Here is a 14,959-nt window from a genome sequence, read left to right on the forward strand (position 1 = left end):
ATGAGATATTTCCAAATAATTTAACAAAGCCTGGCACATAGTTGGTTGGTTGGCACATAGTGAATTCTATATAAAAGCTTGTTTTCTTCCCTTGTCCTTTGTCCTTCGTTTAATTAGCACCTCTGGTTTAGCCAAAGTTAGGTTAGCTTCCATCTATCTGTATCTCTGAGATAATGTTTCTGAAGTAGTATAGACTTAACAGTAGAGTAAAAGGACTGTTCTAAATACTGGTAAGGGAACTTCTAATTAATATTCTTCCTGGTGGACATAAGCCCTCCCGACACTCCTCTACTTTTTAGTTGTACAATACATGGTCTATCTTGAGTCTGGTACATGTGTGTCTTGGTAGTTAGGATTAAAAAAACAAACTTTGATTTCGATAAAGAAGACCTCTATTTTAGTTATCGTGCATATGGTTAAAAAATTACCCATCACTGATTGGAAAATTATTACTCCATTGCTAATAGGAGATGATCATGTAGGATCTGAGAAAAAACATGTTTAGGCCTAAGATTTATAACTCACTTTGTCTCTAAACACGCATGCCAAATCTTGCAATCCAATCAAGATTGATTGATCCAAGTGGTGGAACAATTACAATTTATGTTCAATTTCCAGTTCCAAAATGTACTTGGAGATGGCAATCCATCCTTCAGGGTATGTTGAATGCTGTATATTTACATGGATAACCCGATGCTGACATCTTAGAATACATTTTGGGGAGGAAACACACTCAAAGTCAGGATTCAAGTGACAAGATTATTTACACTCTAAGAATGGGCTTGGTTGAGAATGGGTAATCAGTCTAGACATAGGAGGAACCATTCCTAGTCAAACCCATATGTGATGGAAAAGTTCTCAGGATCACTAATAGTTACCAGGCTTGGGTGATATTCAGGTGGGGGAGTTTCTTTTTTGGGAAGACAAACTGGTGAAAGGACCTAAAGTTAACTATTCAAGTCAGATTTAAGAGAACTCAAAGATCATCCAATCAAATGTTAAAAATCTTATCTGCTTTAGACTTAAAAAGTGGAAAATTAAAAACTGTTTTCCCTGTATACTTCTATGGGTATTTGGACCACTTAGCCTAAGTAACTCCATATTGGAGCACTATCATCATAATATAACAAGCAATTTAAAATTTATCATTATGACCAACTGATATCATACTAAGCCCTGAGTTGTTGGTGTTGTTGGCCCTTTGTTCTTGAAGAGGACCAGAAAATCAGAGATGTGATGCTATGACACTCAAGTGAATTGGATTTAAGTGAGGGAGGACTCACTCTCTCCTCTGGAGACATTTGGGTCCAGTGGCCAGATATGGATTAAGATGATTGTAGATGATCCTGAATGCAGTGGGAGGTCTTGATTATTTTTTAAAATTTATTTTATTTTATTATTTCCAATCGCAAGTAAAGATAGTTTTCAACATTCATCCTTTTACTGAGTTCCACATTTTTTCTACCACCCTCCCTTCCCTTACCCCCTTCCCATTGTAAGGACCAATCTGGTATAAGTTATACACATACAATCATGTTTAACATATTTCCTTATTAGTCATGTTGTAAAATAAGAACTAGAACTATGGGGGGAAAAGCCTTGAGAAAGAGTCATAAAAGAAGTTTTAAAAAGTTAACATAGCATACTTTGCTTTGCATTTAGATTCCATAGTTCTTTTCTCTGGATGTGGATATCATTTTCCTTTACAAGTCTCTCAGGATTGTTCTCTATTACTGAACTGCTGAGAGGACTGTCTATCACAGTTGATAATCATGTAGTGGTGTCACTAATGTGTACAATGTTCTCCAGGTTCTGCTCACTTCACTCAGCATCAGTTCAATGCAAGTTTTTCTAGGCTTTTCTAAAGTTCACTTCCTCATTATTTCTTATAGAATAAAAGTGTTCCGTCACATCCATTTACCATAACTTGTTGAGCAATTCCCCAATTGAAAGACATCTCCTCAATTTCCAGTTCTTTGCTACTACAAAAAGAACTGCTATAATTATTTTTGTACATATGAGATGTTGCTTTTTTTAATCTATGGTATTTAAGAACTCTCAGTTTGACTTAGGCAATACCCATTCAAGGATAAAAACTAGATAAGAAAAACATGAGGCAGATAACCTCTGCTCTTGAGCTCACAAACTAAGGGGGGGAGACATGCAACATATACAGGAAAAATAGTAAATAATTAAGAAAGATGGCATTAGAATTTTGACTGGTACTTGAAGGAAACCAGAGAAGCCAGGAGATAGAGATCAGGAGAGAGAGAGAGAGAGAGAGAGAGAGAGAGACAGAGAGAGAGAGAGAGAGAGAGAGAGAACGCTAAAAATGAGGGAGAATCAGTGAAAAATGCCAAGAGTCAGAAGATGGAGTCCAGTATTATTGAACAGAAGATTATATGTAGGAGTGTAAGGTATGAGAAGACTGGGAAAGTGTGTGTTGGGAGTGAGGAGTGGGAAGGAGGTAAGGTCATGAAGGTAAAGCCCTATAGAAGATTTTATATTTGATCCTTGAGGTGATAAAGCAGGGGAACAATGGGCAGAGAAATGTAATCTTTTTCTTTTTTTCTGTTTTAGAAACAAATATTGTAATCCAGGCAAATTTGTAATCCTTTTCTTTTCTGTATTGTTGTAATCCATTCCTTTCTGCACTGTTTTTGTTCTAAAAAAGACAGCTTCCATCCCCAACTCCCTCCCCAGCCATTAGCAAGGAAGGAATCTAACAAGGACCCCTCCCGATTAAAGAGTCTTGTACTATGTCAAAACAGTTTATCTTTAAAGCAGTTAATCTTTCTCTAGGATGTACTCATATCTCATATGTACTCCTTAGCCCATGTATTTTTGTTATCTAGCTAAGAACCACCATCTGAGTTAGTAACGTAAAGTCTAAACTGATCCATCCAAGGAAGGATGTCAATGCATCATAAAATTCCTTGAGACACCTTGAAACACCAATTAAGCTAAGGCTCTAAAATTATAACCCTGAACCAAAGTTAGCCCCTCTGCAACAAAGGACACTGCCTCAGTCCTTCCCTGATTCCATCCTAACCCCTCTCTAACTCCTCCCTAGCTCTGTCCTAACTTCACTCTCCCACAACAGTTCTTTCAAAGAGGACCTACTTTTTCCTCTGTAGGCATCGATTCTTGCTGCTTCTGACGCAATCCAGTTTTCATATGCCTCTTTTTCTGATTACCTCTTCTTCAAGAGCTTTTATAATGTCTTAAGGAACTTGATTTAGGCAATATGTCACAGTAACTTTTAGGGGTTTTTTTTTTGCAAGGCAAATGGGGTTAAGTGGCTTGCCCAAGGACACACAGCTAGGTAATTATTAAGTGTCTAAGACCAGATTTGAACCCAGGTACTCCTGACTCTGAGGCCAGTGCTTTATCCACTATGCCACCTAGTTGCAGTAACTTTTAAATAAAGTTTATACCTTTACATTTTGGGTCAAAGAACTTGGCCAAAGTATGAATTCACTCATGATTGAGGAACCCCAAGCAATCTTTTGTTTACAAAGCTCAGCACACACACAAACTCATCCCTGGACCAACTTCCAACTGGAGTTTATTGTAAGGCAAGTGGCATGATGAGACCTACATATTAGTGGTTGAGAAGATGAACTGGATTGAAGAGAGACTTGTGCCTGGCAGACTCCTCAGCAGACCAGTAAAATAATCTAGACTTGAATAGTGCTGAAAAAGTGCTGACAGTTTCAGAGGAAAGAAAAGTATTGTTTTCCGGGTTTCCAAGAGAATCAGATCCAAATGAGAAGTTCCTCTCATTGGTGCCTTCATTTATTGAAATAAGAAATTATCATTAAAGTATGTCAAGAATTTATGACCTGTTCAGCTTTTATCAGAGGGAACTATAGCTGATGACCTGATAGATGGTTTCTAAAGTTCCCAGTCATTGCTATCTCATGTCTCTGAGACAAGTCTGTAGTCTCTGTCCCTCAGATTCCTCCATCTGCTTCTTTGCTCTATCCAGGTATTCTGAAGCATTTGCTAATGATATATTGCATTTATTTCTATCTATAGTGATCATCATGCATAATTGTTCTGCACCTTGGATTTTCATACATTGTATCTCTCTGTCTCTATATTTGTCTCTCATTTTTTTCTCCTCCAACTCCTCTTCCTTCTCTGTCTCTTTTCTTCCTATATCTCCTGCCTTCTGCTGCTACCCATCCTGATCATTTCTTTATTTTTATTTTTTAATTTTATTTATTTCAGACAATAGGTTGAGTGACTTGCCCAAGGCCACACAGCCAGGCAATTATTAAGTATCTGAAGTTGGAATTGAACTCAGGTTCTCCTGACTCCAGGACCAGTACTCTATCTACTTACTACACCATCTAGCTGCCCTATCCTGATCATTTCTAATAAGTGATATCCTTTCATGGCTATATTCCAATCATGTTTGATACCCCTAACTCTCTGATTGAGATGAGACTCAAGTGACTTCCTTCCTTTAGGACTTTCATTTCACCTTTCTCAGTAGGCAGCTAGTAGGAGTTATAGTGCACAGAACATTGGACTTTCGGTCAGAAAGCTCTGAGTTTAACTCCAATGTTGGAGTCTTACTAGCTGTCCAATGTTCAAGTCACTTAACCTCTGCCTCAGTTGTGATGATGAGACAATATGTGCAAAGAACTTAGTACAATGTCTGTCTGATAGAACTGCTTGATAAATACTTATTTTTCCCTCATTATTCTTAATTTGCATTATAGCTATCTGAACCTGGCTTTTATTATTAGCTCCTTTCTTGGATTTGGTTTTTCTGTGAATTTGTGGGTCTCTCTCTAAGCTGTTACATTCCTAACATATTCTCCCTAGGTCATTTTATAGCTCCAGGGATGATTTGGAGCTTGAAAACTTCTTTCATCAGAAAACACTTGACTTACTTGCCAACCAGAAGGATACAGGTAGCCAGAAGTAGCATCAGTTTACAATATAATTTCATTTGTTCTTATTATGGAGATGGATACTAATGTATCATGTATTATGCCTCATTTCCTTAGCTCCTTATCTGCAAAGAGTGAGCAATTAATGTTGATTGAAAGAAGCTGACATTTAAATATCTATACAGGTGACTTCTAGCATCTCTGTCACTTCATCGAACTGTAACACAATTTATCTGCAAGCCTTCATGAACAATGCTGATTTGAGAATCAGAGGGTCTCTGATAGGAGCAATTGCAAGCTGAAACCAAGAAGTAGGGTCATGAAAAAAAAGGATTTTGAATTTCTGTGACCTGTGGCACTAGATTTCTAGTCAGGACATAAGTCACATGAAAGCAAGATATGATTTAGTAGGGCTCATGAGACCTAGAGTAAAAGTAAGTTAGATTGCTTTGTACCTACTGTTTCTCCTGTCAAATGTAAAATCCCTGAGGGAAGAGATTGTTCTGTTTTGCTTTTATATTCTGAACACAAAACACAGGAACTGTCATATAGAAGTCACTCAGATGTTTATTGAAGACCTCTATGAGTTTTACTCTGAATTTATTTATTTATTTATTTGAACAATTAATACTCACAATGATGACATCATAAAATCTATCAAACTGTCCTAAATAGGATGAACTGTTTGGCTTATATATGATAAATGTTTATATTCTTAAGCTTAAGAATATGATTATATCAAAATATCTGCATCTGCAGTCCTCATTGATCCCTCCTGTTTTTAGCAGTAGCAGACTTCTGCATAGTTGATCAAACCTTTTCTTATCCTGGTAAGTACAAGCTTTCCAAGACATTTAGGCCTGATTGCCCCACATACCGGGCCATCTCTAGTCCTGATTTATATCTGACCATTGGACCTAGATAGCACTGGAGGAGACTGGTGACTTAGTGCAGCTCCCCTCGCTCAAACCCAATTCATGTGCTTGTCATGACATCACCTTTCTGATGTCAAGGTCTTCTTCAAGAATGAAGGAGAGGGGTGGCTAGGTGGAGCAGTGGATAGAGCACTGGCCCTGGAGTCACAAGTACCTGAGTTCAAATCTGACCTCAGTCACTTGTTACCTAGCTTTGTAGCCTTGGGCAAGCCACTTAACCCCATTTGCCTTGCAAAAAAAAAAAAAAAAGAAGAATGAAGGAGAAACATCAGATTTCCAAATCTGATGTGATGTTTCTCAAAACACTGATATCTATATTGATAGATATCAGTCTTGACACTTGTCATATGTCAAGAAGTGAGATTTATATTGGAAACATGACAGTTTTCTAAAATCAGGAAGAAGGATCTATTAGTCTCTTTGGAATTGATTTTCACAAACAAACAAAATGGAAAGAATGAAATGAACAAACTCCAGTAGGACTTTGGGTTCAGAAGGCATTTTTATTTATGCACACACACACACACACACACACACACACACACACACACACAATTCAGGACACAGACAGAATCAAGCAGCATATTTCATTACATGCATCATGTCATTATGAACAAAAGTATTCTATTTGGCAGTGAGGCACAGGGGAAGAGGACCAACTAGTCTGGGGCTGGTGGGTTTTTGGTCTTGGATTCTTAATCCTGGCTCTACCACTAATTGCTTGGCAAATCACTTGATTTCTCAAAGCCCCAATATCCTCTTCTGAAAAAAGCATGTTGTACTAGGTCATACCTAAAGGCCCTTCTACCTCATAGAGTATTCTACTCAAACCTACTGCATTATAATAATTACTTTTCACAAAGGTTTATTGCAAGAAATAACATAGAAATTGTTAAACTACTGACTAAACTACATGCATGTTAATTCTTTCATATGTTTACATTGCATAAACATATATATGATCATAATATGGGATGGTCATAAATACCACATTCTATTACAAACCTAAAAAATATTTTTTAAGTTTCATGCTACACACTAGAAGATTTAGAAGGATAGCTGCAGCTTAACGGGATTGATGTAACCACCAAGCCTAGGATTTAATAGTGTACCTAGTTCATCCTTGTTTCCTTTTTCTCATCTTATTTTTGGGAATACAAATCCTAAACCATCCTACTGCAAACTCAAAAGGAGAGCCTCAGCTCAAATAGGGCACTGATGTAGTCCCCATTCTCGGGATCCAGTTTCAGGGCTCTCTCATAACACTCCATAGCTTGTCTCTTTTGTCCCCTTAGTTTGTGAATGAATCCCAGGGCCCCCCAACTCTTGACATCTACCGCATTCTCATAAAGTCGCCTCGTGGCCAATCTCTGCAGAGCATTCATCAGTTTGGAGGTAACCGAAGACTCCACTTTGATCTTGACACCTTCTAAATAATGGTAGATAGCGGCATCTTCCGATTTCTTGTGAGTCTCCTGAAAGCGGCCGTAATGGAAGTGGACCTGTTGCTTGTTTTCTTCCGTCACGTGCTGCAGGTGAAAGGCCTTCTGAAATACATCTTCAGCCTTTTCATACTGACCCGCCTCTGCATACATGTTGGCTAGGTCTGTGTAGGCAAACACAAACATAGAATTCTGCTCCATGGCTGCTCGAAAATGAAATATGGCCGACTGAATCAACTCTCGTTTCTCTTTTTCTTTTTCCCTGGTTCGTTTTTTGGTCGACTGTTTCACCAGGATCATCAGAACTTTGTAGCACACCCCTATCTGGTGATGCAAGAAGGCAGAAGTGGGTGTTGCCTGCAAGGCGATTTTTAAGAGCTGAAGAGCTTTACTGGGGGAGTTTTGTCTCCGGTAAAATTTTGCTGCATAACGAAGGACATAAGGCTGTGAGGACATCTTCTCCAAGGCCTCCCGAATATACCTTTCTCCCTCAGCTTCCTGTTTTAGGTCTTGAAGCTTCAAAGCAAGTAGAGCCATGACAAATGTGTTGTCTGGATTCAGTTCAACCGCCCTCCGCAAAGGGTCCAAGGATGATACCCTTTGACAAGAATATTCCTTATCATCCAGGCGATAGGCTGCGATGGCAAAACCAGAATTAAACTCAGGGTTGTCTGGCTCTATTTTCAGGGCCTTCTCAAAACAAGCCTTTGCCCTCTCATAATACTTTCGTCCACACTTTAGCAGAGCCCACCCTTCCTCACAGTAAACCTCGGGGCACTCTATCTTATAGCGCGAAGAATTTGGAAGTTTTCTATAGCCCTTTTGCACTTTGTCTGCATAATACTGAGCTTTGGTGAATCTTTCCATGTAATAATATACCCAGGCAAAATTTCCCCAGGTAACAAGACTTCTTATTTCCACTTGGTCAGCATGTTCCACCTGGATTCTCTCTTCTGCATGTTTTAAACATTTCAGTGCCTCCTCATTTTGACCTTTCAAATGTTTTACATAGGCCAATAAGTTATAAAGAGTGACTTTGGATTTCATATCTAGGAATTCAATCTGGTCAATTATTGTATCTTCCAGATTAAGTAGATCAATGTCTTCTTTCAGCAAGTTCCATGTAAAATGGCATTTCAGCTGCCTCAGGATAATTTTTAAGGAATTCCTAGGCATTTGACTGCAAAAGATAAAATCAATTTCAGTTGAGAAGAACCATTGGAAAAGACAAGAGATTAAGAATTCCCCAAACAGTGAAATCTCTTATTTACAATATCATTATTTTTCTTTGCCCTTCAAATCACACTTTACCCCTTGAAGTGGACCTAAACTGGTGACTAATAGGATAACTTCCTGCTCTTTGTTGCTTGGCTAATAGTAGTGGTGGTAGCAGCAGCAGCAGCAGCAGCAGCAGCAGCAGCAGCAGCAGTAGTAGAAAGATGACCTGGGTTTGAATCCCCAAAATCTGAGATCTAGGCTCAATTCTTTCACCTAGACTTTGATTTCTTCAACCATAATAAAATAATAATGTGTTCACCTCATGAGGTTGTTGTGAAACTCACATAAGATTATACAGGTAAAGTGGTTTACAAACCTTAAAGCTTGACCTTGATGCTATTCACTATTGTTTCACTTAATCTGATCTCATGTCACAAATGCACATTAAATCAGTTAAACAGAGGCTGCTTTGTAAGCTACTAATTAATGCTTTGGAATTTTGGTAGAGAAACTGGAATTTATCAATAGCAATTATGTAAAAATGCTAATAAGTGACCTAAGCAGAGAAGGAGTTTGTAAAAATATGCCTTTTAAAGAAGGTTCTTTCAGTTGCTTGGGATGGGGAAACTAGCCATAATGATTCATTTATATAAGACATGGGCATGCAATGTGGATTAATGTGACTTATTACATGGAAGAAGCATATTGGCTTTGGAGTCAAAAAGCAATGGTTCAAATTTCAGCCTGGCTATTGTGTGACCCTGGGGAAATTACCTAACCCATCTGAGTCCAAATTTTTATATCTTGCCATTTACTGTGTGACCCTATAGAAGTTACTTAGCCATTCTATGCCCATTTTTTCTCATCTAAAAGGGAGGAAATCAGACTATATGACTTTGTATGTATTATATGTGTGTATGTGCATGCATATGTATATGTGTGTATGTGTAAATATTTGACTCTATATATGTATGTGTGCTTATATGCATCGACACATATAGCGATTTATGTATATAGTATAAATATATAAGTATATTTCTGATTCCATGTTTCAATGGTTCCTTAGCACAAGTTTAACAAAAATAGACCAAGTACATGATTGTACTCTCCAGTGACTTAACTAGACCACTCAGCTACAGTGAAAACTTTTAGATATGGGGAAAAAAGTTTCAGTGTTGTAATCAATACAATTAATGATATATGGATATAAATTGATATATGGATATAAATTGTGGTTGAGTGGTGTGGTAATTATTCACAGACAGTTAAACTTTTGAAGTAAATGACTGCAATGGTTGCTACTTTTATTTAGTCAAACCAAGTATTTCTGGAGAAGGAGAACCTTAGCTAATATAAGAGCCTCTATGAATGAGCAATTTGCTTCTTCCTGACCTCCAATGTTTTACTAAAGTAAAATGAGATGAATTGACCAGATGATCTCCATGATTCTGATATTTAAAAATACTTATAAGGGCCATTTGGTATGGAATCTAAGGAGTCTTTTTTAAATTTTAGTTTGATTTATTTTTTTTCTAACTACATGCAAAAAAGTTTTCAGTATTCATTTTTTTGGTAAGATTTTGAGTTCCACATTTTTCTCCCTCCTTCCTTTCCCTCCTCCTTCCCTTTGCCAGTGACTAATCTGATATATGTTATACATGTATAACTATGTTAAAACACATTTCCATATTAGTCAAGTCATGAAAGATGAATCAGAACAAAAGGGGTTCAAAAGACCATGAGACAATTAAAAAACAATGAAGCATTTTTAAAATGAAAAATAGTATACTTTGTTTTGTATTCAGACTCCATTGTTTTTTTCTCTGGATATGGATAATATTTTTCATCACATATCCTTTAGAATCATCTTTGTTCATTATACTGCTGAGGAGAGCTAAGTCTGTCGTATTTGTCTGGGAAGTATTACTACTGAGTTTCTCTAGTAGGGTAGGCAACTAACCCAGCTAGTTTAGTAACTCCTAAATGACAGATGGACCTGTCCCTAGAAAACCAAAACCATTTAACTTAGGGCAGAGTAACATCTGCTGAATGTGGGGCCAAAATTATATATAGACAGGATAAGTCAAATGGTAACTTAAAGCATAATGGAAGACCCTAAATCCCAAACTTTTATATAGCTCTATGTGTGTGTGTGTGTGTGTGTGTGTGTGTGTGTGTGTGTGTGTGTGTGTGTATTGTCCTATATTGTTATATAATTTATGGAGATAAATTTCCCACATGAAGCCTGAAAATATAAATTAAAGGTTTATGTGGGCTAATAAGCCAACCCCTCTGAGAGAAACAGTGAGGTGGGGATGGTTAATGTCATTCACATTAGTCAGGGGTAAGTAATTCATTGCCTTTACTCAACATTTTTAAAAAGTGAAAATGTGTTAAAAAGATGGACATGAAGGGCAGCCTGATTTAACTGAAAGAAGAATGGAAGCTCAGACACTTAATAATTACCTAGCTGTGTGGCCTTGGGCAAGCCACTTAACCCCATTTGCCTTGCAAAAACCTAAAAAAAAAAAGAATAGAAGAATGAGCAAGAGAACTGATCTCTACTTCTGATCTGAATATTAATTGCATGTATTATCTTCAGCAAGGGACATTAACCTCTGCAGGTCTCCTCTTTGCTATCTCTAAAAATGGGAGTCAACTAGTGAATTTTTAGAGCTTAAAAAGACCACAGAGATTATCCAGTCCAACTTCTTCACTTTACAGAAGAGAACATTGAGGCACAGAAAAGTAAAAGGACTTATTCAATTTCTGCCCTGAGAATGAAGAATCAAAGGAAGAAAAAAAGCATTTTTAACTACCTATTTTATGCTAAACTCTTTACAGATATTTTATTTGATCCTTGAAACAACTCTGGGAGGTAGGTGCTATTATTAGTTTCAACTTCTATAACTGAAGAAACAGAGGCAAACAGAGGTTAAGCAATTTGGTCAAAGTCATACAACTAGTAAGTGAGCTGGATTTGAATGCAAATCTTCCTTCCTTAAGGCCCAGTATTCTATACATATAGTTCACCACTTCATTATTATTCTGAGGGAAGTAATTTTGTTGCATGGAGGCACCTTGGGGAAGGACAGAATTTAGACTGTCATAGTATCACACAACTAGACTTAGATGTCCTTTAGGCAGCGACTCTCTTTTGCCTCTATTTGTATCCCTCAGCAAAGAGCCTGCCACATAAAATTAAACAATATTTCCTGTGCCATAGTTTGCAGATGAGGCAACCAAGGCCCAGATAAATTGAATGACTTGCATGAGGTTACACAGCAATTGGCCAAGTGGAAGTTTGAATTCAGCTTTTGGGTTAGGATTTAGCACTATACCCTGCTCCTTTTGTTTGATTAAATGTGTTGTCACATTGCATGCTTAGTGTAAATTAGTGGCAGACTATTGTCCAGGTCAAAGATATTTCCTTAGCACCACCCCAATGGGGCACCACAAAGGCAATGGGACTCTGGAAGATAGAGGTGCCAGAATAAGGAGAAAGGGCAGGGATCCAGAAAAGGGAGAGAACAGCATATGATAAACTTTACTTGATAATTTTGCCCAGAATAGGATTGCTCCCTGCAGCCTCTAGTAAAGTGAGACCATCAGATCATCCATGGTGACCCAGAAAAGGCTTTGAAATAAGGGGATTAAAGGCAGCAAGCTTATGGACACCCCAAATTGTTTTGCTCACTTTGACAAACTCTCCTATGACCCTGGAGACTACAGGAACCTTTCATGATTCCCAGGGAGGTGCAGTAGGATGCATTTGGACTCTGAGCGGAGCCAAAGTGGGGGAGGGGGAGGGGAAGGGGAAGGCAGAAGGAGGAAGAAAGGAGGGAGATAGTGGGGAGTGAAGATTCAGTCTCCCACCTCTAGTTGGGCACCCTCCAGTCCTAAAAGATCAGGACTCGGTCTCGGAGAGCAAACAGGCAGTGTGGAACTTGACCCTACTGCCTACGTGGGCCGGATTTCAGATCTGGAACTGGGAGGGCTCCCCCTTCTCCCCTCCCCACCCCCACCTCACCAAACCACACATATCCAGAACTTTGGTGGGCTGGGTTTACAGTCCCTCACAACCTCTGCCCAAACAGGGATGACCGTAAAGATGGCTGTCTCAAATCCTCAAAAGGGGAGCAGACTTGATCCTTCCCTGTCCCCCCCAAGTCTCACAGCCCCTTTTTGTGAACTTCCGCGCAACTTTTCTTGAGGCCATGGCGCAGACAGAACCAGAGTAACGCAGGAAACGAATCGTACAAAACCCTATGTAAACAGCTTGTGGGTGGGGGGGTGCAGAAGAGGGAGGAGGGGCTGCGGGGGCCGAGTGTGTAGGGTTTGGGACTGTGGGTTCGTGCGGGAGTCTCCAGGTCCAGCCTACCCTGAGCTCTCAGCTCTTTGTCTAAGGAGGGAGGGGCTGGCTTGCTAGGGTGAGTGACTCAGTCTCCAAAGACTCCAGGAGGACAGTCTGGGTTGCACCCCTATTTCCACAAAAGTCAGAAAAGCTGAATCATTTCTTTAGTCATTAAGAACCAAAGCAACACCGACCTTTCCCTTTTTCCCCTGGGAAAGCGATTTTATTTTTGAAAACAAAAAAGGCACCCACTCTGACTCCAAAGCTGGGAAAAGAAACACACCTAAAAAAACCTTATTCCAAGTTTGCAAAAATCACAAAGTAAGCTGTCCCGAATCTCTCCATTTCTGCCTCTGGCTTTGGGCTTTGGGGCTCTCTGCTGTTCTTGCCTCTCCCCCTGCCCCGGAAATTGTGGGGAGAGCAATCGGTTGGGGCAGAGGGAACCCTGAAATATCCCCATCCGACAGATGCGAAGTAGCCATTCATGATTCGGTCTGGCATTAACTGGGCAATGGCCAGTTAAGGAAAACCACGGGCAGTGTCTTCATTTGAACTTTTTCTTGCTCAAATACCCGAATGCAAGGAAAAGTCTCATTTGGAAAAGTTGCAAAGGGACTAGGGAGGTTGGGAAGAGAGAAGGTAGAGAAAGCCATTTATTTACCTCATCCTGGCTAGGGGCTGGTCTGCAACTGCAGCGGTTCTGGGGATTTCTTCTTTGCTCTCTCTTTCCCGCAGTTTTCTTAGCTGGGAAAGTTTCGGGTTTAAATGTCAGAAGTTTTGTTGTTGCTGTTCTTGCCTTATTATTATTTCTTCTTATTATTGTTTGCTTAAAGTTGAGCAACGTGGAGGAAAAACGGAAACCGGAAAGCGGGACCGTTTCCCAACCTAGCTGGATCCTGTTATGAGGGGTGGGAGGGTGGACTCTGACGGGAGTTGAGAGCTCTGAGTTGAAGGCTGTCAGAGGCCCTGCTTCTTAGAAGAAGCCCCCCCCCCCCCCCCCCCCCGCCTTCCCCTAAAGTAGCTGTTCTGTTATTAGTTTTAGTAGAAAGCTGATGGATTTCTCCTGAAATTTACAAGGGTGGGATGGAGAAGGGGGATTTGGGGAGAGTTAGCCCGGGATCCAAGCCATCCTTCCCTGACAAGTCCAAGTTCCATCTTCTGTATGTAAAGGTGATGTCTCTGAGACATCCTCAGGACATTTTATGATTAGAATGGCTTTCTCAGGAGTGGTGATGGATTTGAGTGGACCCCAACCTTAAATACTCACTCCCCATCCTATATTTATTAAAAAGTGTCTGAAAGCGATGTGCTTTTAGGTGGTTATAGAAAAACAAAGTTTTTTTTTTTACTTTAAAACATGTTTTATTGACATCTTTCGTTTTTTTCTTTATACCACCCTCGTATCCAAAGAGATCAATCCCCTATCTCCTGCCCTGAGTACTATCCCTCATTATATATAATGGGAAAGCCAGCATTTTCCCAAAACTTACATAGCTGATGAACTATGATGGACTTGCTCTTCTCAGCAGCACAATGATCAAAGACAATTCAAAGACTTGTGATGGACAATACCACCTACATCCAGAGAAGGAATTGTTTTTCCCCCCTCTCATAACTTTCCCCTTCTTTTTGATTCTTCTTTCCTAATAAGATTAATAAGGAAACATGTTTAACAGAGTTGTACATATATAACCTATGTTAGATTATTAGATATCAAGGGGGAGGGAGAGGGATAGGAGGTAGGGAGAAAAATGTGGAACTCAAAACCTTACAAAAATGAATATTGAAAACTATCTTTGCATGCAATTGGAAAAATAAATGAATCAATTTATTTCTTTAAAAAAAAACTTACCAACACAAACTAAGTAAATGCAGTACAACCTATGATTCTCCCACTTCTGTAAAGATGGGACAGAGGTTTGTCATAATTACATAGCATTCAGGGTTTTTTAGTTTTTTAATTAATTAATTAATTAATTAATTTGTTAGGTTTTTGCAAGGCAAATGGGGTTAAGTGGCTTGCCCAAGGCCACAGAGCTAGGCAATTATTAAGTGTCTTGAGGCTGGATTTGTACTCAAGTCCTCCTGACTCCAGGGCCAGTG

The 14,959-nt window shown here is 39.2% G+C and overlaps 1 protein-coding gene and 1 long non-coding RNA gene across 3 annotated transcripts in view; one reads left to right on the forward strand and one right to left on the reverse strand.

The window, feature by feature from the left end:
• The window catches only part of LOC141521167 (uncharacterized), a 115,889-nt gene that overhangs the window by 1,813 nt on the left and 99,117 nt on the right, over positions 1–14,959 (forward strand). The window lies entirely within an intron of this gene.
• On the reverse strand, positions 6,234–13,774 carry LOC141521166 (interferon-induced protein with tetratricopeptide repeats 5-like). The gene is made up of 2 exons (XM_074233415.1): positions 13,518–13,774; positions 6,234–8,464 (listed from the first exon to the last, which is right to left on the reverse strand). The coding sequence occupies exons 1-2, from the start codon at positions 13,520–13,522 to the stop codon at positions 7,027–7,029; spliced, it is 1,443 nt and encodes a 480-aa protein (XP_074089516.1). The 5' UTR covers positions 13,523–13,774; the 3' UTR covers positions 6,234–7,026.

This window comes from Macrotis lagotis, chromosome 4, assembly GCF_037893015.1.
Source record: "Macrotis lagotis isolate mMagLag1 chromosome 4, bilby.v1.9.chrom.fasta, whole genome shotgun sequence".
NCBI classification, from domain to species: domain Eukaryota; kingdom Metazoa; phylum Chordata; class Mammalia; order Peramelemorphia; family Peramelidae; genus Macrotis; species Macrotis lagotis.